Source organism: Ctenopharyngodon idella, chromosome 9 (assembly GCF_019924925.1).
Source record: "Ctenopharyngodon idella isolate HZGC_01 chromosome 9, HZGC01, whole genome shotgun sequence".
NCBI lineage: Eukaryota > Metazoa > Chordata > Actinopteri > Cypriniformes > Xenocyprididae > Ctenopharyngodon > Ctenopharyngodon idella.
Genome location: NC_067228.1, coordinates 28,327,642 through 28,353,016, shown reverse-complemented (window position 1 = coordinate 28,353,016; position 25,375 = coordinate 28,327,642). Strand labels below are relative to the sequence as shown.

Genomic DNA, 25,375 nt, shown 5'->3' with positions numbered 1-25,375 from the left:
TTGAGTTTATATTATTTTTATTAATGTAATATATTATTGAATATATTAAGTTTGGGTAAGAGGGAGAATGTGCATGTAAACAGAGAGAGAAATTTATATATATATATATATATATTATATATATATATATGTGCGTGCGTGCGTGCGAAAAAGAAAGGACACCCTTTAGAATTTTATGGTTTTACGTATCAGAACATAACAGGTCTTAAATACAACCTCAGATGAACAACAACAAATTACATTACACTGTGTCATTTATTTAACAAAAATAAAAGCCAAAATGGAAAAGTCATGGGTGACAAACTAAGGACACCCTATGATTCAATTGCTTGTAGAGCCACTAGCAATAACTTGAAGGAATCGTTTCCTGTATGACAGTATCAGTCTCTCACATCATTCTGGAGGAGTTTTGGCACATTCTTCTTTACAATATTGCTCCAGTTTATTGAGCTCATTGCACAGCTCTCTTAAGGTCCCGCCACAGCATGTCAACTGGGACGAGGTCTGGACTTTGACTGGGCCAGTGCAACACCTTGATTTGTTTCTTTTTCAGCCATTCTGTTGAAGATTTGCTGGTGTTCTTGGGATCATTCTCCTGTTGCATGACCCAATATCAGCCAAGCTTTAACTGTTAGACAGATAACCTCACATTTGACTTTAAAATACTTTGGTATACAGAGGAGTTCATGGTCAACTCAATGACTGTGAGATGCCCAGGGCCTGTAGCTGAAAACAAGACAAAATTTATCAGCCCTCCACCAGCCTGATGGACAGTTGGTATGAGGTGTTTGTTCTGATATGCTGTATTTAGTTTTCGCCAAACATGTGATGTGCATTATGGCCAAACATCTCCACTTTGGTCTCATCTGTCCAAAGGACATTGTTCTAGAAGTCTTATTGTTTGTTCAGATGCAACTTTGCAAACCTACCATGTTCTTTTTAGAGAGAAGAGGCTTTCTCTTGGCAACCCTTACAAACATTCCATACTTTTCCCATTTTTTTCTAATTGAACTGCCATTTAACATATTAACTGAGGCCTGTAGAGTCTGAGATAGAGTTTTTGGGTGTGTTGTGATTTCTCTGAGCATTGCATGGTCTGATCTTGGGGTGAATTTGCTGGGACGTCCACTTATGGGAAGATTGGCAACTGTCTTGAATGTCTTCCACTTGTGAATAATCTTCCTCACTGTAGAATGATGGACTTCAAATTGTTTGGAAATGGCCTTGTAACCCTTTCCAGATTGATGGCAGCACCAATTGCTTATCTAAGATCATTACTGATGTCTTTCCTCTTTGGCATTGTGTTAACACACACCTGAAGCCTTCAGAGAGTCCAGACCAGTAAACTCCCAGAACCTCTGCTTTTATAGAGTTGATCACACTTGCTTTTGATTGATTAATCAAAGACATTTGATTAGCAGCACCTGACTGCTACTTACCCTCTTAATTCATATGGAAGCAGTAAGGGTGTCTTTAGTTGGTCATTCATGGCTTTTGCATTTTTGCCTAGTTTTTGTTAAATAAATAAATAAATAAATAATGACATGGTGTAATATGTCATGTGTTGTTGTTCTTTTGAGGTTGTATTTACCTAATTTTAAGATTTACCAAAGACCAGATGATTTTTACTATGTCCTTTCTGTTTCACATGACTGTGTGTGTATAATATATATATATATATATATATATATATATATATATATATATATATATATATATATAAATAACACATATAAATTTATTGTGCATATTGATGCAGGACATTGGATTAATATTGTTGGATTTGTTTTGTTTACCGATAAAGTACAGTCTGATCTGAACAGCATATCAAACCAAACTGGCCTGTGCATAAAATTATGCTACACATTTACTTAGATCCATAATCCAATATCACTTTTATGAGCCATTTTTGCAATGACTTTTAATCAATGGGTGTTTTGGTGACTTTTAATGGATGCATGAAGTCAGTTCTCCAGAACATTATAACTAGCACATACTGTGATTTACTGGCACAAGTTCTGGATTTCTGGGGGTTTTGAGTCGATATGAGATCTCGCCTATCTTCACAGTGTCACCTGCGGAGACACACAAAAAAAGTGTTCAATTAAATAGCAAAACAAAGCAAATGTAACATAAATAACCAAACATGCACTATATATGAAGCATTCTGTTTACAAACAAACCTTGTCAACAGAGCAGACATTTACTTTTAAAATGTAAATATTCATGGAAACGTTAAAGACGCATGTAAACATTCAAAAGACAGACTACAAAATAAAAAGAACTTTGTGGGCTCCTTTTAACCTGTCAGTGAACAACAATGTAATACTTGATTGAAAGCTTAACCTCAAACCTGCTTAATAACAAACTATAAAGTCATGAAGGGTTATATATATATCGTATGCATACTTTGGCTTTGTTGAAATCAGTACCTGATGAAGTGTTGAGGAGTTTGACCTCATGTGCGCTGCAGTTCCAACCTTCTTTTGACATCACGGGTCCCAATATATGGCGAATCCTTCTCGCAGCAACAGCTGCTGCTGTTCCTTTAAATAAAATGCGCGAATGCATCCCGACCCTATAAAAAGTGCTGTTAAATTACAAATAAATCGGCTACACTATTATATATCAACTGCTATTTCATCATGCTCACGTCATAAGTGTTTACACCACCGGTGCAGAGATCTAGACGGAGGGAATTAAGTGATGGACAGAAAATGTCCATTTTAATACGTCTTCCGTGTGGAACGGGCTGCTGCATTATGGGTTCCACTGGAAACAAACTTACAAAACCTGTCAAGAAGCGTTTGTTTTCTAGGAATAACTCACGAAAATAACTTCCGTTAAGCTTAGGGTAACCAGTGTCGAAGATCTTTGTAATCTATTAGGTTTTACTTGAACTGACTAGGGTTATCTAAACTTTACTATAAATAAGCACGTGTAGACTGTTTGGGTGAAAACTAAACTAAACTAAACTAAACTAAAATAATAAAATAAAATAAAATAAAATAAAATAAAATAATTGCGTCTTAGGCTGAACAGTTAAATTTAAATATATTGTGCGATGTGTCTTATTAGAGAATAGAGAATATATTAAATTTATTGACTCGAAACGCTTTATGATATAATGTATAATATTATAAATACATATGAGTGAGATTATAAAGAATTCATGCGAGCTTTGATAAAATAAAATAAAAGTATACTATGTTGCTTTTAGGGTGAATTGTAAATAAATGAACATGTCTTTCTAAACAATCACAAAAGCGCGGCTTTAAAAAAAAAAAAAAAAAAAAAGATAGTTATATAGTTATTGAGTCTTTATGAAGTAGGATAATGTGCAAAACGCAGGTTTCGTGACGTCATGGATAGCGCTACGATTCCTTATAGGGATTTGACATTTATCACGTGGAAAGAAGAAGGCTCAGCCTCTGGGAGACCCTGATAGAGTAGGGAGGAGTGGAGAAAGGGAAATAACACTCAAACCATATGCCCGATTACACGAGTAAAAGTCGCGCTTGATTTGTGCTGGAAGCGTGTGCGGACAGATCTTGAGCACAGGGACTAGGAGAATATGGAAGATGACTGCCAATACACTCGCAGCCCTGCCTGGGAAGAACTGGTCAGTACTGGTGCACGTTTTCTATTCGGAAACACATCAAAAAGATCCTCCATAACCCTACATACATGTGTCACTGTTGATAGGGCAGTGATTGAGGATTTTAGCAGTGTTTTCGTAAGCTCTAGATCTGATCGTGGCTATAATATCGTTACATAGATACGCGAAGAATCCCGTTCTACATTCCTCTACAAACTGATGAACTTGTGAACGGAATTGATTTAGACATTAGCCTATAAGTTGCAGGGTAGGCTATCATATGTATCAAACTAATCAATGATCTTATCTTAGCCATCAGTGATCTTTTTTTAAAATACACGATTGACCAATTCATCGGGAAACATGAGTTATTGTAGTACTAGTGAGTGACATTCGCTATTAGCTTTTTTCCTAGCAATTCAAAAGAGGAAACGTGAGAACCGCAATGACCAGTTTTCATAGAGATAGTATAGTGGAAGTCAATTAGGCTAATTAGTAAATTAAATGTGGAAATTTGTTTAGTGATGTTGTCCTATCCGCATTTAGATCTGAATACTGACTACTGTAGAGGCTCTTTGGCGAAATGTTTATAAAATGTGCCTGCATGTAAAGAATATTTAGAATGATCGATAAAATCAATCAATAGTATTGTGTTTAGGTCAACTGTTTGAATTCACAAAATATCAGATAAACCAAACTCATAAGAGTAGCGCAGTCTTCTATTTACTTTACATTTCAATTTTAGCTTACTTCATAGGGGCTCTTATCATTTTGCATGGCTAATGTATGTGTGCTGATGTGAATAACTGTAACAATAAGTAGCCTAAATAAGTGACAATAAGAAAAAGCATTTTGATTCAAACTAAATACTATTAGGTTGAAACTAAATCTGAAGTGGTTCGTCTCGCGCAAGCCAATAATTGGCGCCCATAGCTCCTCAGCATTTTTTTATTGATAAACCAAACTTTTATTGATGTACTTCCGACATGAAATGGATAATAAAGTGATAAATGATGACAGTATTTGTACTTAGCCTATGTTATGTGGGTGTCCGATTCGCATCCTGATGAAAAGCGCGCGAGCCTCCAACTGTTGCTATGGTTACCGTCTCAAGCGACATAATGTATGGACCGCGATTTCTACCGAGGGGGCCCAATGCAATAAACTGAACAAGGAGCCCAGAAAACCTAGCGACGACACTATATGCATAATGCATATCATTGTATGCATACCTACTAACTTATATGGACTGAAAGTTTATATATAGGCATATATAGGGTATAATTGTAGCCTATATTTCTTAGGATATAGGCTACCCCACCGCCCCATCTAGCAGTTTTATGGCATTGTGGTAGAATCTGTCCCCCTTGATAGCTCTTTTTTTTTTTTCTCTCGGAACGGGCCAACAATGTCCAAAACTGCTGTTTAATTTGGCAGCTCTCACTAGGTTTTGAGACTCAGTCTGGTTGTGGCTTTGTTTATAACAGGTAAATCGTCAGAACACCGGCTATAATGTTACTGGAGAAACATCTGTTGCTGTATCCTCGCCATAGTTTGAGTGAGATACCCGTCCGCCGCTAGGGTTTGCTACAGAGATTTCCTCCCGCTCCAAGCGTCTCAGCCCCCCGTCTGCCTCCATGCAGTCAGATAACCGCTCAGGAGAACCAGCAGCCGTGTTCAGACACGAAAATGCACTCCACCCGGCTAGGAAAGTTTCACAGCAGCTCATTTAAAATATCGGACTAAGTGAATGCCTGGTGGCGCGCGGTTGGGCAGAAAAACGCAAAAGCATGACGGCCAAGAGAACGGCTTTCCAGCCGTTGTCCAGCTCCCGCATCCCGGTGGAGAGGAAGGGAGCGGCTGAGCGCGTTCATAACCCGGAGTGCTGTGACTCTTCCCCGCAGGAGCCGGAGAAACCAGCGGCGTCCCCATCAGGGCTTCCCGCCATGGGGGCTGTCGGGGGATCTGGGCCGGTGGTGGACGAGTCATCTGACAGCGAGGGAGAGCAGGAAGGGCCGCAGAAACTCATCAGGAAAGTGTCAACCTCCGGGCAAATACGAAGCAAGGTAAGACACGTTGTTTCATACCCGAAGCCTGTGCTGTGTGTGTTTTGCTGTTCATGTCCAGGCCAGTAAGCTGCGGATGGTGCTACTGTAGCCCTGCACACATGGTAGACGTCTATGAGCTCAGCAAACACTGAGCTTTTCCAGCGTCAAACATCTGGAATGATTGCAAACTGAACAGGAATGTTGCATCGCTTGTGCTATAATTCATCTCTCATAGTAAGCATGCAGTAAATGCAACTCAGTCAGCAGTGCTCTACTTTACAGTCTTCAACCTGTTGATATGTAGTCAGTCACGACCACTTGTTGAAATATCCGTTTCTCAAGAATATGGACACTTTTCTTTTCTTTTCTTTTCTTTTCTTTTCTTTTCTTTTCTTTTCTTTTTGATAATACACCATCAGTCTTCTGGTTTCCTCAGTCATTTTAATTGCATAAAATTATATAAATGTATTATATTTTTAAATTGTTATTATATTATAATTTATTAAATTATGTCATATTAAATAATTTATTATAATATAATTATATTAAAATATAGTAATATAAAATTGTACTTACATAGATTATCAAACACTAATGCTCGCTTTATGATGTTGGACCCTATAGTTTAGGTATGTGATTTTCTTGGTTACATTCATGTTACTTTTTTTTACCTTATATAATCATTATTAGATCATTCACATGTGACATTGAGAAATAAGTTTAGAAATTTATTAAATATTTTTAAACAAAATATCTATCTGCGGTTCCCTGGTTAAATGCATCATCCACTTTGAGTAATAACTATTTTGCCTGTTTGTTTTTGCTATTTCAAGATTTTTGCTGTATTTAGTGTGGAATGATTTGCTTACCTTTTTGCAAACATTAATAATCATATTATTTTATGCTATTGTGTGTCTGAATGAGCACTGATCTAGGGTCAGTTTTATTACATATTTACATACTTGTAAGCTCTCATAAACCCATTAAACCATGGGCTTTGATGCGTAAATAAATGAATAGTAATTGAAGCCTCTTGATTCTGCTCTCCCGCTTGGCAAGATGACACCTCAGCCGTCTTGCCCCACTTTAAACTGACACAATAAAAAGTTCTTCTTTTCTGACCAGAACAAATCCACTTAATTATTGAGTGCTGCTCTCCACCCCCGCTACATTATTAAAGAGGGCTATATTTAGATACTGCCTGTTCTGGATGTGGAAGGGGCTGTTCTTTTGTGATGATAATGAGCTGTCAATTTAAACCACACCGCATGTGTAAATAAAGCCTCGTTCAACAAGAATCATAAAGAAACATCACATCTCCTCTCATCTGTCAATGTACAGCAGTTGATGAATGCAACTCCACGTCCATGTCACTGTTTTGGGTTTTTTTTTTATGCAAATGGAAGTATAGAAATTACGACAAGCATTGACTTGTTTGAGATCTTTGCTGAACAGGGTAATTATGTTTTTACCTCAGTCAGGCTAAAGGGATAGTCAGATTAAAATTCTTTCATCATTTACTCACCTTCAAGTTGTTTAAACCTGTATACGTTTCTTTCTTGTGTGAAATATAAAAGAAGATATTTTGAAAAATGTTGGTAACCAGATTGACTCCATTGACTTCCATAGTATGGAAAAATACTTTGAAAAGTCAATGGGGACCATCAACAGTTTATTTACCCACATTCTTGAAAATATTTTATCTTCTTTTCAAAATTGTTTCAAAGTAAATTGAAATTTACACCTTTTTTTTTTTCCAGTGTGGTTAAATATTAAGCAGAACAAAATCATACCATTGGAATTATAAGGTTCTATCTGCATTCCGAGTAGTTTTGAGCAATTGAGCTTCAAAGTTTTTGCATTCAATTTGACTGTGTAGATAGGACCTTTTTGTTTTTTAATTAAAAAGTGCCAAAATGTACACAACATTAAAACAACCATCACATAATGTAAATAAGTTGTCACAGAATAAGAATATGAAAAACTAAATTTTGACAAAAATGTCAGATAGAACCTTATAATTCCAAGGGGACGAAATGTTTTCAGTGAAAAACTGGAGTAACGGCTGCTGAAAATACAGCTTCACAGGGAAAAATGACATTTTAAAATATATTCTATTAAAAGCAGTTATTTTAAATTAATATTTCATGTTATTGCGTTTTGTTCTGTATTTGATTAAATAAATACAGCCTTGGTGAACATGAAACCTTTTAAAAACAAAAAAAATCTGTTCCCTAAAAATCTGATATATATAATTGTAAGAAAATAAAATTATATATATTAAAATTGTGTGTGTACAGTGCCTGTCAAAAGTTTGGAAACATTACAATTTTTTTTAATATTTTTGAAAGAAGTCTCTTATGCTCACCAATGCTGCATTTATTGAATCAAAAATACAGTAAAAATCAGTGAAATATTATTAAAATTTAAAATAACTGTTTTCTATTTTAATATATTTTAAAATGTAATTTACTCCTCTGTTGCAAAGCTGAATTTTCAGCATCATTACTCCAGTCTTCAGTGTCACATGACCCTTCAAAAATCATTCTAATATGTTGAGTGCTCAAGAAAGACTTCTTATTATTATCAATTTTGAAAACAGTTGTGCTGCTTAACATTTACGTTAGCATTAACATTTTCTTAACATCATAGCACATATCAGCCAACCACTATAAATAACTTATTCTAGATGTCCAGATGGAGAAAGTCCAACTCTTAGTGTATTCAGTGTTTTTCTCTCAGCATTCTCACCAGACTAGAATAATCAGAGCGCTGAGGAAGTACATTTGTTTTTAGAGAGTTATTCTCCAGTGCATGTGTGTTTATATTAGACTGGTCATGTGCAGCGCTGTTCAGCGGAGTGCCTCCCTTTGCCCTGTTAACTCTGTGGAGAGCAGCTGATGTCCAGGCCATCTGTGTTCTCAACGGGAAGTGCAGCCGCAGACGTCTCAGTGCGTTACAGGAGGTGAGGGTGAGAGCGAGAGCTAGTTAGCTGGTAATGGTAGGTGTTGTGTTGTTCTGTTGGGCAGTGGGCTGTGATGTGTGCAGATTAGTGTTAATGGAGCATGCAGGCTCTCAGCGCTGTCCCACCTCATTGTTTGATTAACATGGGCTCTTCACAGACTGTCCCATGTGTCCTGCTTGTACTGTGGTACTGCTTGCACTCTCTGTCACAGATCACTCCATATGCTGGGGATCTCCTGCAGTTGGAGTGCATTGACATTTTTCAAACCCAGATTAGCTGATGCCATAGTAACTACCCGCACTCTATCTTCATTAAGCTAATTGAGGGAACAGGAAATGCTATGTAAAGCTTTGACTTTGAGTAACACTTCAGGGCATGATGACATCAAAATAAATGTGTAGATCCTTTTAAAAGTAAAACAAAAGCAAGAAAAAAATCGGTGCTGTTTTGTTTCTTGCTCATTTGGGGGTTTAGTTTTTGTTGCAACATCAATCCTCCTTTTTAAGAAATAAATCGTCCCAGTTTTAGAAATTTTCAGTATTGCTGATTTTAGAAATTATGCAACAAGAAAAAGAATATCAAGGTAATATAATATAAAAATATATTTTATGTTGATCTCAATCAGGGTTGTTTTAGTATCATTTATGTACTATTTTTGTTACTAATTTGAATTTGATTTTCTATATATATATTTTTTTTACTTTAATTTTAGTTAATGTTTTAGTAATTTTGTAGTGATTTTTTTTTCTCATTTTCATTAGCTTTTTTAAATAATATCTTTATAGTTTTTATAATTTTTATTTATTTGTTTTAGTTTATTTAGCTTTAGTTATTTTAGTGCTTAAAGTTTAAATGAAAATGAGAAAATTGCTAGCTGAAATAATACACACACATACAGGGCCTCATTTTTTTTACCACATCTGGCCAGTGACTTAAGAAAATGTACCGGCCATAAATATAACAGCCATGAAACCAGTTATGACACCAAAATTTTAGATAACAGTGAAAATTCACAATTTTCTATTCCAATTTTGATATACCATGACTAAATCTACCAGCCTAACTAATATAAATTTAAAGCATTATTAAAGACAAGCAAACAGTCAGTAATAAAATAAGAACAAATAATCAAATTACAAGCAAAAGCACAAATAAATACAACAGAATAATAATACAAATAAAATAAAAAGTGCTTTTCAGGTTTTTCGGGTTCGTATAACAGTAGTTTTCAGGGACAGAAATTGAATAAAGTAGGCTAATCAAATGTAAAATAACACTGCATAGCCTTCACTGTATAAATTAAACATAGATTAATCCTTATTAAAGTTACACAAGTTATTCAGTCAAGAGCAGTGATTTTTAACATTAAAAAAGCAGACAGCAGCAGGATTAGGCTGCTGTCACTTTAAAGGTGCTGTAAGTAATATTTGAACTACGCTGTTGGACATTGTTGATATTTGAAATCAACCTGAACAAACCCACCCCTCTCTTCATTGCTCCGCCTCCAAAACTCACACTCCAATCCTAACCACCCTGCTCCGAGTCGGTTTTGAACCCCAGCCCGATCGCTACTGGCATGCGAGGCGAATACACTAACAATGATGCTAAACACCTCATTCTCTAGCGGTCGTCAGTGTGCAGTAGTTTAACAGCAAAACTTTCACTATCTGGACACTGTTACACACGCAATGCGAGTGGATGTCTGTTTATCACAGCTGACGTGCAACAAAATGCTTCAAGAAAAATAAAGCGCAGATGATGAACGAACGACAAGGAAGCACAAAAAATGAACATGCAGTACACAAGAGTAAATACAAAGTGTTTGTTGTTGGCAGCTCCAGACAATCAAAACCCAGTGTTACTTACATGAGTAGCGGGGTTAAAGCAGCCTCCTCGTCTTTTTTCAGGCCTTCCCACTTAGCTCTCAACAGCACTGGAAAGCTTTTCTAATATAAACGGAGGTCCTAAAGCGTTTTGCCCAGGCATAAACCTTAATTCCAGTGATATTCTTTTGAGCTGTTTTTTATTGGTGTCTCTCATTCTGCAGTTTTTTTTTTTTTCTTATTTTTAAATCTCCCTCTTGCTCGTTCTCTCTCCTCGACCGTCATACGCCCCCTAATGCTGATTGGTTAGACGTTTGTTGTTGGTCTCGTCCCCCTTTAAGGCCGAATGCATGGATCCAATATACTGATACTGTACAGATATGTTTACTTTCTTAACTGTTTACGTTCATTTAAGACATAACCGACTATGTTAACTTGGATACTCACAGAGACGGGCATTTTTTGATATATTTTTCTGTGACTTTGTATGTTCAAGTGCAATAAGACGTGAAAGAGAGCTCAATTTAGTATTTGTGTGCTGGCCCCCCCTTTGGATGTTTAAACTTCGCTCTTGTGCTGCGAGTAATGAATTGAGTTCCCTTTAGCATCTTCTTGCGCATGAATATTTAAATTGGCAAGGCTTAAACTTTCGTGACAATGCAGCACTGGCCCATCAGCTGTCCCGAGCGCCGTTCACGTTGAATGAATTTTATTAATGGTAAGAAATATATAAATCATATATTAGTATGATCATACCAATTTCACAAACAATATTTAGATTGCCCACTTTAAAAAAAGTTAATTTGAGACTAATATTATTTCTATCATTTGTATGAATAAGATATAGATAATATATATTTTAATATATTATAATACATAGATAGTATATGTATGATATGCACTGAAAAATGGTTGCAAATATACAGTTTTAAACATGTTAGAGCTGTGAACAATTACAATACACAATGCAGTTTAACAGCAGTGTTTCCAGGATAAACAGATTGCAGTGATATGATGTGAACACAGCTGGGGTCTGTGTTTCTTGCACAGATCTCAGTGAATCTCTGTGGGCTGATGCCTTGTAATTTAGTGGGAGAGCTCAAGTGTAGCAGAGCATCTGATCCTCTCGCCCCCCACAGACATCAATAGAGAGGTAATACTCTCATATGCTTCTCGCTCTGTTCTCATATCTTCACACACATGCAAACACCAGGAAACCACAGTTGCCCTGCTTGATGATGCTTTATGAAGTGTATAGACAACATGAAACATACATTATAATGCAATGCATATCCAAGTAAAACTGAAGCTTTTACTGTAGCAGAAAATTATGCAGGACGAAACTTGTTTTTATCTAATAAGTTTTTCTTTCTTTAGTATAATGTGTATTGAAGAATCAAGCAGAAAAGAAGATCAAGTCTTAAGCAATGATTGATTTAATTAATTTGGAACACCCTGCAGTGTCATCAAAAATAGACAATACTTCAGACACAGATTAAGTTTTGAGTATGATGACTGGTAAATATAAATATAATTTACAATACTTAAATTTGTATGGATGTATATAACACTTGAATTTTCTTTTATATACATTTAAAGTAATATCATTTGTCATAATCAAAAGTCAAAATCCCCGTTCAAAAAAAAAGATGATTCATCCAGAATGAATGAAACAAGTGAATTATTTATGAATCATTGAATCATTCATTCAAACTGTTTTTTTTTTTTTAAATAATTCATTCTTTTCTTTTCTTTTCTTTATTACTTTTGTTAACTTTAAAGTCCCCCTGAAATCAAAATGTAAGTTTTTCAGCTTTTAGTATGAATATGTTAGCCTTAATGTTATGAATAAGCTGGTGTGTTCCAAAACAATGACAAAATTCACATTTAGGAGATATAAGCATTCAAAACTTACAGTCTCTCACTTCCGCTAAAATGGATCATGGATTTTCATGACATCACTGCGGACTTCAGCTTCTCATCAAATCTTCTGTCCAATCAAATCCTCTCCAGAATCTGAAGTCCCGCCCCTCCTACACTATGAACAGACGCTAAAGCTGGGGCTAAAATCAATCATTTGTTCACACATTTACTAGTTTCTATATGGTGAATGGCACATAGTGCTCTATATAGAGGATAGGGGACGATTCAGACAGTGTAAATATGCTTTCCATTGACATGAATGAAGTCCGTTTTCACGTTAGTGTCACGTGAACCGCCGCAGTGTGAGCACAGTCTGCTCCAGTCCAGAGACACGAGAGCACAGAGCGGATCATACGCGCGATTTCTACAAACAATGCTGTACTTTAAAGCAATATGGAGGAGAAACGGTTAGAGATTATGAGGAAAATTGGGTTTTACGAGCTCAATGGCTCTGGTCGAGCTGTGATCTAGGCTATTGGCTATTTTGAAAAAAGGGGAGGAGCTTCTAGATATATCCCGCCCTGTCTTCCTGTTTCATTGAAAATTACGCCAGCACAGTGAATAAAGCTGCACGTTCCAAGGCACTTCAGTGGGCCTTTAAGGTCCAGCTATAATATTTCAGTTTGAATACAGTTCATATAATGCATTATTTGCAAGGTATATACCAATAAACATTTTGAGATCATGCACTCCAGACAAATTTCTTTTCAGGTAAAGTGGGCCATCCCCGATTTATCAAAAATTATCCCCACATGATTTATTAACACATACTATCAATCATATTTAACAAACCCCAAAACTAACCTAGGCTATAAGTAAAATGCACTCAATTCATGTGTAAAATTCAAAACAACTGATAGAACATGTTGTGTTGTGTTAAATTTGATGAAATCTGAATATTCAGAAATCAGAATATTGACTCTACAACATATTAAAAATGTGACTATAACACATGCAACGACAAATAGGCTAACAAAATTTGAATATTTGGAACAATTGTAAAATTTGTATATTGTAAAACTTTTTTCTGTCTATGTTTTCTATAAACATGATGAACTTTAATTGTGTCCATATTTTAGAGCTTTATTTTCTACATTTGCATTTTGCTCCTCTCATCCTTTCTTTACTCCATAGTGCCTCGCCTTGCTTTCACTCTCTATTTCCTTTCTTGCATCTCTGACTCGAATTTCCTGACTGCACTCTCATTTCTGTTTTCTAAAAAATTTGATTATACATGTCAACTATAAAATATAAAGTGAATATCAATGTATGAAATTAATTTGAGTATAATTACAGAAGTTTGACAGTTGCCCACCTTACCTGAATCCCACTGGCCCACTTTATCTAACATATTCAGCCAAAGTGGGCCAGCAATACTTAAACACCATACAAGAAAACTAAAAAAAAATTAAACATTTTATTCTTTGCATTTTATTCCTTGTTAACTGTAGTAACAAACAAAACAGGAACTGTCACAATTATATTGGTTTATATTTAGTGAGCAACCTTATAAGTTAGAAATGAAAATCTTGTGTCAAAGGATTGCCTTTCACCTTGAGGGAGTTTTCCTTTGAGGTGTGTCCACACCAACCAGTTTCATATTGCATCTACTAAACTTATTTTATCATATAAAGAAATAGTGTCTCTTAAATTAAAGACCATTATTATACTCTGAAAGTGTAAACCCATTGAGCACAGTACAGTATCAAGCTTAAACGGCCCACTTTACCTGCATTCACCCTATAGGATATAGTACAGTAAGATATATATGTATTATATTTAAAGTAATACCATTTGTCATACTGTTGCAATGTCTGATCTGTAAATATCCTCAAGTTTGTTTACTATGCTGTTTAAAGTGAGCAAATATGTTCCCCACATTTTGGAATCTTACTTGTTCCATTCACAGCATTGAGCATTCATGTGAAATCATCTTGATTCTCCTGTTTTTCTATAAATACTAGACTGCATTACTGTATGTCTAAAGGCATCTGTCTTCCTGTCTTATCTGGGTTGATGTAATTGATGATAATTAGATGAATTTAATAGCGCAGTTAGAAGAATCGAGCAGAAATCGTGTTTAGAGTTCAAGTGGTGCGTAGGCAGACAATGACCTTACATCCATCACAACTTTGTCATACAGTGAATTATTCTTGGTCTGTACGAGTGATGTTTGAATAATGAACAAATACTTTTGGTAAATTGTTTTATTATTAATGATTGATTTTTTTATAAGGGTAAAACTCAACAGAACTGAGAACTCTTGAGTTATCGGTTGAAATTGAATCAGTAGAACCAGTTGAACTGGTTGGACTGATACATTTCTACATAAAGGTTACTCATTGTTCTCATTGTTTGTTTAAAAGGCAGAATGTTATTATAAATATACACATATTTATTTATTTGAGTTTTGTTTAAATAAATAATATTAAATTAAAATGCATTAAAAAGAAAATAACCCTTCTTAACAAGATGTAAGACAAATGGTTTACAATCAAATAAATAAAATAATATTTAAAAGATGTTTCAAGTTATTGAAAACACAAATAAATGAAAACAAGTTTGTATTTGGGATTTTACTTATTACAAAAACACTTGATCTACTATATTTCCTCTATAAACATAAATCTATTTTTCAACATTTGTTCAATTTGTTCAAAGCTCAAAGAACCAAATGTGACAATATTTAGGGCTGCAGCAGGAGATATTGAGCTGAGATCCAGGTGCACAGATAGACAAGGGGAAATCCATGATAGCATCAGCAACGAAAATCTGTCCTGATGTCTGACAAGGTCTCTTATTGAGTTAAGAGAGTCTGCTGAGTTTCGTATCCTGTGTCCTGTGCTCTAATGCATGAATGAGAGGCACTGCTGATTCAATTGTGGAGCTGCAGGGTGGGACTTGCCACAGGCATGAAGCATACACTCACCTCATGGTGAATCCACGCTCGCTTTCTCTTAAACAGTGACGGTGGCCTTACCTGTGTCCTTGCTATAATGGCCATGAATATTTGTCACATTAAAGGGGTAAAATCATGAGTGTTTATTTCTGAGTGTTTGAGAGAGGGTGGAAGATAGTTACAAAAAACAAAATTTGATAACATTATAGGTAGACAGAAGTCTAGTGATTTTCTTTGTGATACCATGAATAAAATGTCCTATAAAATGGTTTGCTGGGTTCACTGGCCTTTTTGTTTGGAGATTTTGGGAGGCTGTCCAGTTGAAGTGAGAAAAATTTGAGCATCTGATATGCTAGTTGACTAGTAGTCACTCATTTAGCCATAAGTCGACTAGTTGGACATTTACGATCAGTGTTGGGGGTAATGCATTAACTTTTTCAGTTACTTTTTCAAACAAGTAACACAAGTTACTTTGTTTTCCCATTTATTGACTGACTGCTCTCTTGTCTCCATGTTGAGAGAAATTGTAAGTGCAGAGGCGTTGTGTGCGCTGTGTGAACATGACGTTATTGTAGTTCTAGACTAAATGTGAGCATTTACCCATCTCACTTGCACAAAAACAGAGTCAGTATTGCTCAAGATGAATAAAAACAGTGAAATGCAATCTCAGAATATTGCACAAACCTGCAATAATTAAATATATTAAATTAAACAAATATACTTTATGTATTTAATCTCACTTTATTAACCAATGTCTTTGCTGCTGACCTTCGATGATCCGATTCAACCATACTAATAAGGAAAAATGACGAACACTTGGACATGTGCCTAATAATAGCGCAAATTGATCTAGGTTAACGTTAGGCTTCTACTTACATGTTTCAAATGATAAGCCATGTTTGAGGTCGATGAATGAGAACGTTTGAAATTCCTTGCAAACATTTCTTTTTTTCTCTCTCTTTTTTTTTCTGTGACTAACCAACTAATTAAAATTTGTTGTGAATACCAATTTGTTGTGTAATAATACCAATTATTATTCTGTAAAGTTGCTTATAATATGGATACTTGCGGGTCACATTTGTAAGCTTATTTCGAGAGCAGTTGCCTATTCCGGCTTATTGTGATGAGCAAGTCACTTATTTTGGGCTTGTTTTGTCAAATCCGGTTGCTCATATTTGTAGTGAGATCTAGCAACACTCTGGAGAGAGCAGCTAAGGTGAAGAGAGACAGACTTGCCAAAATGTGCGAATGAGTCATTTTTAAAGTAGATTTTTTTGGTTGCAAAGCACAGCTTTGTAAATATTACATTTCTGTAATATTTTAACACATTTTTTTCCTCAAAATACAATGATACATATGATGCATATAAATAAATTGTATTATTTAAACCCTCCACTGAAAACAAAATGGCTTTTTGATTTTACTATGTTTTTAAGGCAAGTAGTTACACAAAATTAATTTATCTTCATTTCAAGCGTATATTTTTAGTTGAACTTAAAGTCCCCCTGTAGTCAATAATTTTATCCCTTAAAACTCATATTTGATCACCAAAATTACATATTTAAACATTTCTTCCTTGAAAAAAAATGAGTAGATTCCAATATATTCAAGTGTGATTCTGAGTAAATGGAAAAAACCTGTTTGTATTTGACGTTCAGTTATGTTGTACAATTAAATGGCTGAGTGCAACTAGCACAACACAAGTAGAAAGACACTTGTTACTGCACTGGCATTAGCAAAGCTATTGCTCATTGAACAAAGCATCATGCATCATAGTCTTTGCAGCTTTACTCTAGCACAATGGTAACCATACAAACTTAAACATAACAGAAACGCAATGTCAAACATCTTTCCCTTCACTCAAAAACACATAAAATAACACTTAAAACCCAAACAAACACCCAATCCCTTCATTGCTCCCCCACCCCCCCTAAAATGAACGAACACGCAATGCAAGAGTGGATGTCTCTTTATCATAACAGAAGCGAAGCAAACTAAAGCTTTGCGAAAAATAAAGTGAAGATGACAAACAAAAGCAATGTTACTCACGTACTGTACGGAGCAGAAACAACACAACCTCGGTGTCCGTTTTCAGGCCTTCCCACTTCTGTTTCTCCTGCGCTGGCAAGCTTTTCGGGTCCTAAAGCTCTGGCCTGATTATATCCAACAATATTATTTCCAGCAATATTCCTCTGACCTTTTCTCTTTTATAATGTCTCTCAGCCACCTCTCTTTCTACAGTCTTACTTCAAATCTCCCTCTTGTTAACTCTCTCTGTCATGAATGTATATTGACATTCTGATTCGCTACAAAGTTGTTGTGGCACACTGTCCGATCCACTTTTCAATCCACTTTTCCACTTTTCAATTAAAATTGCTTACTGCACATTTAGCAGCCGTCTATCAGCAGGTACTAAATTAGGTCGGTACTACCGGTACTACAGAAAGGCTGGGATTGTTACATTTTTACAATTTTAGTATCAGCTTTGCACAGAAGTTACCGGTACTTTTGACAGTTGAAGTCAAAGTTGTAAGGACAGATTCCATGGCACAGCAGCCCACGAACCACACACACAGTTTGAGAGCTACTGATTTAAATATCTGCTTTTAAACTGTTGACAAGTAGATGTTTTATGTTTTACAGTGTAAAATAAAGCACAGCATAGCCTATAAATACATTCACAATATTTGCTTTCATAGCTTTCAGTTTGCATGTTCTTTGGAGGACAAGTTTGGCCTTTTATCCCATCAATCAGTTAATCAAAGAAATAATCGACAGGTTAAGTTAATATCTCAATTGTTAGATGCAGCCTCTTCTTTGGAGTTGATTTGGTTGTAGAGTGTGGTTGACAATCCCGTAAATAACCAAACTGTGCATGTACACAACAAGATTAAGCTCTCAATTGCGGAGTGACAAAAGAACTCATCTGTGAATGTGGCCAAAATGTGATGTAGCAGTCGAAATCTGGCTTGGATGGACTAGAAATCCTCTGCCCCTGAACCCTATTGTACATTGATGGACAAAAGCGCTTGTTTGACATTGACATTCCATACATATGTATCATTCCTCTTTCCACAAGACGTCTGTGAATGAAGAATTATGAATCAATAACCCTTGGAGGAGACTAAAGAAAGGCATATTCTTCAGCTCATTAAGCCCTAATTCATATTCTCGCTGTAATTGGCTCTTGTTTTGTGTATTTCCCATCTCAGATGACCTTGATTAACAGTGACTGATTGACTGGTTTGTTTTCTCAATGACCCACTCACTCGGCCCATCATACCCAGCATTCATTCTTTCAATAGACGCTCATAATGGGGCTACTTGTCGACTGAATGCAAAATGTACCACTGTCCACGGAGACTCCAAAGCCGTGGGTTCGGAGGAAACGGGGCGGCATTCACGATCATTAGCTGTCTCTAAAGAAGGCAGGCAGTGTGGGGAGGGTGTGGGGGGTCTGGACAGCTTTGAAAATGGGTTTTAATGATGGTCCCCTCCTCCCCCTCTCCTGCTGACTGTATAGCAGCGATTCACTGTCTGTCAGCCGCTTCCCCTCCCCGCGCCTGACCGTCCTGACCAGTGTAATTGTTACCTTGTGCTCTGCCTCCTCTGTACACAATGACTCTGTGTCGTTAGAGATGAGAAAATTATGCGCCAACAACTGACAAGGTGTAATTGCTGGACCAGTTTAAGCTGTGCTGCAAAGTTTCTGTGAAAGTGGTATTTTTAACTTTGCAAAATGGAGCGCCGTGTTCGTGATAACTCGGTGTGCTATTTGTGCTTATTGAAGAGTCACAAAGGTCTTCAATACTGAGGATTCTTGTGTTTTTCTAATCATCAGGCCTCAAATAGAGTATTTTTATATATATATATATATATATATATATATATATATATATATATATATATTGGCCACATTTTCTGGCAAGATAAATCTCAGATTTGCCTTGTTTTGTAGTGAAAATGTGCTGCTTTTGTCACTTACTAATATGGATAGTTCACCAAAAAAAATGAATATTCCCTTTATTTATTCACCTCATGACATTTCAAACCAATTAATTTTCTGTGGAATGCAAAATAACTTTTGAAGAATCATCAAGCATATATTTTCTCATAACAGTGACCAATGTGAAGTACACTGGAAAAACAAAAAAACAAAATCACTGGTGGAGGATTTACTTATCTAATTTTCACTCAGAGATTGCTAGTAGATTTCACAAATAATTACAAAGAAATGGCATAGTAGAATATTAGTAGACTGTCTGATTAATATGTGCTAACACTTTATTTTGATGCTCCCCCCGAACAGACTTTGCAAGTACACATCAACTTATTCTACTAACCCTAACCCTATAACAGTCTAATACTGAACTAATACTTTATGAGAGTTAGTTGACATGTAGGTGCAATGTTACTTATAGTCAACAGAATGTCTAAAGTTGACCATCAAAATAAAGTGTTACCACACATTGAATTAAACATGAAATTTTAAAGTAGAAAAATTGAAATAGTATTTTCTTGTAAAACGTATGGCAATAATCAACTTTTTTTTTTTTTTTTAACAGTGTACAACAACGGAACATAAAAAGACTGGTATAAGATGCATGTAGAAGCTTGACATTTTAGAATCTTGATTTTGGAGTTTTGAAATTTGTACATCTGTAATTTTTTAATATATTTACAGCTAATTTTACCTCTAAAAATTCAGAACAAAACAATCTGCTATCTTCAAAATACAATACAAATCTATGTACATGCCACAAAAAAAAAAAAAAAAATTGTTAAATGTCACGTCTAAAATTCACATTTTAAATTCAAATTCAAGTCTTTTTGTCCTTTTTTTTTCTAGCTCCATGATATTTGAATTTGAGAGTCTTTTCCTCATATAAAGCTATCATATGACTTAAGAAAATTTGGAATAGAGTGCATGAGTTGTCTGGAGTATTGATATGGTGCTTTTTGAGCATTTTTAGTGTCATAGTCACTAAGAAAACACTGTAAAAATGTTTAATTTTAACAGTAAAAGACTGTAAAAATGCTACCGTAAAAGCCTGTTAATTTGTTAACAATCAGTTCCCTTACTATATACGGGAGAAAACTAACTGTAATAGCTCTAATCTTGCATTTCGTGTACCATTTTTATGAGTAAAAATAGAACAAATTGTCATATTGTATTACAGTTACTACACATTTGATTTCATTTGAACAATTATGTAATTATGTAATTATATAATTAAGTTTTTTTTTTTTTTTTGTAATCAGTTATGTATATTAGGGTTTTATGTTACATCTTATGTTGTTTAATTAATGTTTATTACATTATTTTAGTGTCATGTGTGTTACCATGATGGTGTTTTGTATTTGTGTGTATGACTATGACACTGTGCACCTTCTATCTCAGCTTGTGGAAATTCTACTTTGGATGAACTCTGATTCATCATGTGATTTCCTCTTTACCACTTGTGTTCTCATGGTGGATGTCATTATATGTAAAAAGTACAAAACAGATTTTAGTAACAGCGTGGTTATGCCAATTCAGCAGAAAAGTTTTTGTGTGTGTGTGTGTGTAAATTATAAATTTAAATTGTAACATTTACAGGTTGTTCTCTAAATATGTTACATTTTTACTGTATTTTTTATAGAAGTTTTTTTTTTTTTTACAGTGTAGTAATTTATCCATACTTAGGTTTTTTGATAATTTACCACATAAACTTGATTGCAGCATGAAATTATCAGATTTTTAGATTACTATAAACCAAATGTCCTTAATTTGTCCATATTTTAGGCTTAGACCACAGATCATTTGTTGCCTCAGTAGCTTGATAATGGGAGCATCTTCAGTCATTTTTCAGGGTTTGATGCATTGGCCATTAAAAGATGCCTGAGGGTAAGCAGTGAAAAGCTGTGCCCATCCAAGTTCCTGGCACAGTTGTGCGTGTGGCGACTTTGCCACAAGATGCCCTGCAGGTCTTGTGCTCTGTCTAGAGAAATGATAAATCTCACCACAGTGGCCATAGCCTGACGCATTCATGAATTTCAACACAACAACCATAAAAGAGACTGAGGGGCCATTTACACAACACTGCTTTCAACTAAAAATGGAAAACATTTTATGTGTTTTGGCCATTCATTTACATGACAATGGTGTTTTAGGGTCCTGAAAATGCAAACATTTAAAGACGGGTTTCATAGCGCAAGTTACAGTAACAGTACCGTTATTGTCACAATGTAAACTACAAAAACGCGAATTTGTGAAAACGGTGACGTCATGCAGATGCATATTAAGAGTTCGGTCTATAGGTTTTTCTTTACAAAGTTCAAACTACTGTCCTGCATAATACACTGTTTTTAATCGTTTTTTTGGATCCATGTGAACAGGGATCATTTTGACAACATTGTTGTCTGTACGTGAATAACGCAAAAGAAAAACTTTTCCGTTTTTAGTACACTGTTGTCGTGTAAACGTACCATGAGATTCAATTCTTTTGAAGCCAATACTTTATGATGTTTTTTAATCAAAAAGTTTGTGTTCCCCTGAAAAATGCAATGTTTGCGAGCGAATGCAGAATTTTTCGGGGGAGCGCAAATATTTTGTGAGCGAACACAAAGTTTCTCAAGAGTATGCAAAACATTTGCGAGAGAACGCAACAGCATTCAAATATATTTTTATATATACTCACATATTTTTCCACTGCCAAGGGACAATACAAAACAGCATAATTTTAAAGTACTTAATTAACAGTTTTTGCTTTGGTACCGAAATTGGTACAGAGAATTTTTCTGGTATTGGTACCGACTACTGAAATTTTGGTACCGTGACAACAACCCTACTGCTAATGTAAAATGGCAGCAACAGACTCTAAATGTTCAATAAATAGTTACATTTATTAATATTAATAATCAGAATAAACAGTTCTTCTGCCAAATAATGTAGTCTAACTGTAGTCTGTTTATGGTGTTGCTGGTTTATTATTCAGAATATGCCCTCACAGGGGTGTGTTTACCTGCATTTAACAGTAAGTTTGAACACCACTCATCCAATCAGAATAACGTCAGAACTATCTGTTTTACAAAAGTACATTTACTATGCTGACACTTTTCATATAAACTAACTCTCAGTCAGACTTTGTCTGCAACTGTAATTGTGGATTAAAGAACTAATTTGTACTGTGGTAACCATAAAAATGTTCCAGACTTACAAAGTGATGATTATTTTAAGAGCAGTTGTTTTTATGACATTGGATGGTTCCTGGCAGCGCTTGGGATCTTACATCGTAGTGTAGTGTCTCGACTTTAGCTTATTCATGTAAAAAATAAAACTTATCATGTATTCATGTCATTTTGAATCATTAAACATCACGTTTGTATTTTACTTTTTCCTCTTAAAGTGAACATTGTGGTTTCTGCATCACTAGCAAAATCAATAATTGCCAAAATAATGACATTGTTTTGCCACCACAACCTTGTTTTGAAAATAACTAAGTGAAAAGTTCTCCCCCATTTTTCAATGTAACTGTTCACTAATAATAATAAAAATAAATAATAAATACACATGGTTGAAGGCATTTACATGACCTTGCACATTGTTAAACATATTCATTATTGTTATGTCCGGCCCAATGACTGCTCAAACTGAATAAAGGTGAAGTGTTAAAATACTTGTTCTTCAGTAAGTAAACGATTTGTAGGTTGATTCCTCAAAAAGTATAAACACTGTGGGTTTTGTGTTGCTATCAAAACATTGCTCTGTTTGTTTGATCATCATGACCAGCTTGACAGAGCAACATTAGCTGCTTTTCCACCATCAGGCCAAACCGTTCTCTTTGCTTAACCGTTCCATTCCATGCCGATCCGGCCTAGCCAGTATGATATGGTTTCATTTTCCACTGTGGGACTGATAACAGAGCTCATTGAAATCTAATAGAAATGTGTGAGTTGTTGCCTTGTTAACGGAAGAGTTTACAGATGGTATGACATGTAAATAGCGGACGCGTTATGGAGGATAATCAGATATTTCTTTTAATTTTATTATTATTAAATTGTGTTTACTTCACTCAAATACTGGCCTTGGCCAGCTACAGAGAAACTAGTAGCCAGGCAACAGACAAGCGACCAATCCTGAGTGGCGATGTCACTACTCCCACTCTACCAGCCAACCTTGCTGAGAATTCCAGAACGAATTTCGAGAACGAATTGTAATCATGCCATACCGAACCAAGCTCAAGTGGAAATTAGAGCTGCACGATTCAGTTGCTATTTATTTTTAGATATAATAATCAACAATCAAATACTAAATTTTATGCAAACATGTAAAGTGCACATAAGGCAGTTTTTGCATTAACTTCTAAATCTAATTATAAAAATTATGTTTTTACTCTGATTCGTTGTTGAAATATAATCAATTTAAACAGTGGCTGTCATTTTCATGACAGATTTATTTAAACATTAAATAATCAAGACATCACTAACAGGTTAAGTAAAATATAATGAATATATAGGCTAATATAGTGCATATATTTAGTGAAAGCGTTCAGTTCTCTGGTGAACTAACAAGCTGTGGACACTGAATGACTTGCCTGAGGTAAATGTAATGCTACGTGACATATTGTTTACAAGCTGTTTAATTGATGTCTTTCCGCCACTGAAAAATTGATTGAGAGATTACACCAGATATGATATGTTTCAGTAAGTTGTACTGTATCTTTCAACATACCTTCAGATGTTCATTCATGTTTATTCTGTATTAAAGAGGAAGAGATGATTACGTTCACTTGCGTATGTCATGCCTATACAGTGATGTCATGCCACATTAAAGAGCATCAAAACTGTTTTTTTTTTTTTTGCATTTCATGATAAAATCGACAGAATTTGAAAGAGGACACTTTGTTTCTTATCAAAGTAATAAAAAGCGGAGGTTATTGTGATTATTGGTGGTTAATGATGGTTAGGCTACAACGCTGTATTCGTTGTGTATGCACATAAGACGTACTGAAATTCGCAGGACGAATATGTGTACAGTTACACCCCTAATTAATCAAATGTCAAGTAAGAATTTAGTTTTGAGACATAAGGTAGAATGAGGTCAACCTCAACAATGGGCTAGGGCTGGGCCAAGGCAGCAGAGGGCAGTTGGGTATTCGGTACGCCATGAGAGTACCGTGGTATACCGTGGGTGGTGTATCATGGTTTTTGGTTTGGTTAAATTAAATAGTTTGATAGGCCTATATTGGCTTTATATCAGCCATAAAAAAATCCATATCGATCGACCACTATTATTTTTGCAATTGCATTTAATTTATTATTCTAATAGTACAAAAATGACGCACTTCACATTTAAAGTGAAAGTGAAATGCTTGAGTGTTGATGTGAGATGGGTCATCAGTAGAACATCATGCCATGCATTCACAGGTGTAGTTTGCAGATGTAATCTCACAGCCAATTATTGAACAATCCCGTTTAGAATGTGTTTATTCTGGTCACTAATACGTCTCTGCATTCTCTCTAAAATGTATATTCATTAAAGTCCCTGGCGGAGAAACCGAGGCCTGCAATTATCCTGTCATGCCACAAGTTGTGTTCTTCCATTTCTGCCTCATTTAGTGATTTGTAGAGTTTTCTCTCAACCTCGAGAAAATAAGCTCCAGCAGTCATTGTGATGCAGGGCAATGAGAGTTGTTCTACAGCATAATACAGACTATAATTACATTTCTGTAAATGAACATAAAGGAGACCATTCACCTGCCCTTGAAGAGATGCTAAAGAAACGTGGAACGTGTTTTGTGGCCTTGAATTATTCTACTAGATGGTTGGAGGGGTTACTCAGTTCATTTGAAGCCCCACTGAAAGGAACACATGTTGCTGAAAGCATCTTTTTACAAGGTCAAAGCACCCTGCAAGAGAGGTGAAGTGTTTCTCCTCCAGCACTAACCCAGATGGACTTCCAGAGTCAGAAAAAGAACAAAATGGCATTCACTTAGAGGCGGATCAGCATTTATTAAACCATATTACAATAAATGCATCTTTGGTGATTTTAGTCTTATTGTTAAATCTTTAATTAGTTATGACTCTTAGGCCCAGTTTCACAGACAGGGCTTAGCCTAAGCCAGGATTAAGCCTTAG

General features: G+C 35.5%; 2 protein-coding genes across 10 annotated transcripts in view; one reads left to right on the top strand and one right to left on the bottom strand.

Annotated features, from left to right (window-relative positions):
• vwa8 (von Willebrand factor A domain containing 8) overlaps window positions 1-2,716 on the bottom strand; it is a 129,199-nt gene extending 126,483 nt beyond the window's left edge. For both annotated transcript variants that reach the window (XM_051904791.1, XM_051904792.1), the window contains exons 1-2: window positions 2,433-2,716; window positions 1,998-2,075 (exon numbers count right to left, since the gene is read on the bottom strand). In XM_051904791.1, coding sequence (XP_051760751.1) covers window positions 1,998-2,075; window positions 2,433-2,571 — 217 coding nt within the window. In that variant the 5' untranslated portion in view covers window positions 2,572-2,716. The remainder of the gene's footprint in view (window positions 1-1,997; window positions 2,076-2,432) is intronic.
• A 712-nt stretch (window positions 2,717-3,428) lies between these two features.
• The window catches only part of dgkh (diacylglycerol kinase, eta), a 97,771-nt gene continuing 75,824 nt past the window's right edge, over window positions 3,429-25,375 (top strand). For 6 of the 8 annotated variants that reach the window (XM_051904799.1, XM_051904804.1, XM_051904796.1 and 3 more), the window contains exons 1-2: window positions 3,475-3,622; window positions 5,086-5,664. In XM_051904799.1, the coding sequence (XP_051760759.1) occupies window positions 5,389-5,664 (276 nt within the window). In that variant the 5' untranslated portion in view covers window positions 3,475-3,622; window positions 5,086-5,388. Of the gene's footprint in view, window positions 3,623-5,085; window positions 5,665-25,375 lie in introns of all 8 variants that reach the window. The other 2 variants (XM_051904798.1, XM_051904795.1) reach the window with 1 other exon arrangement.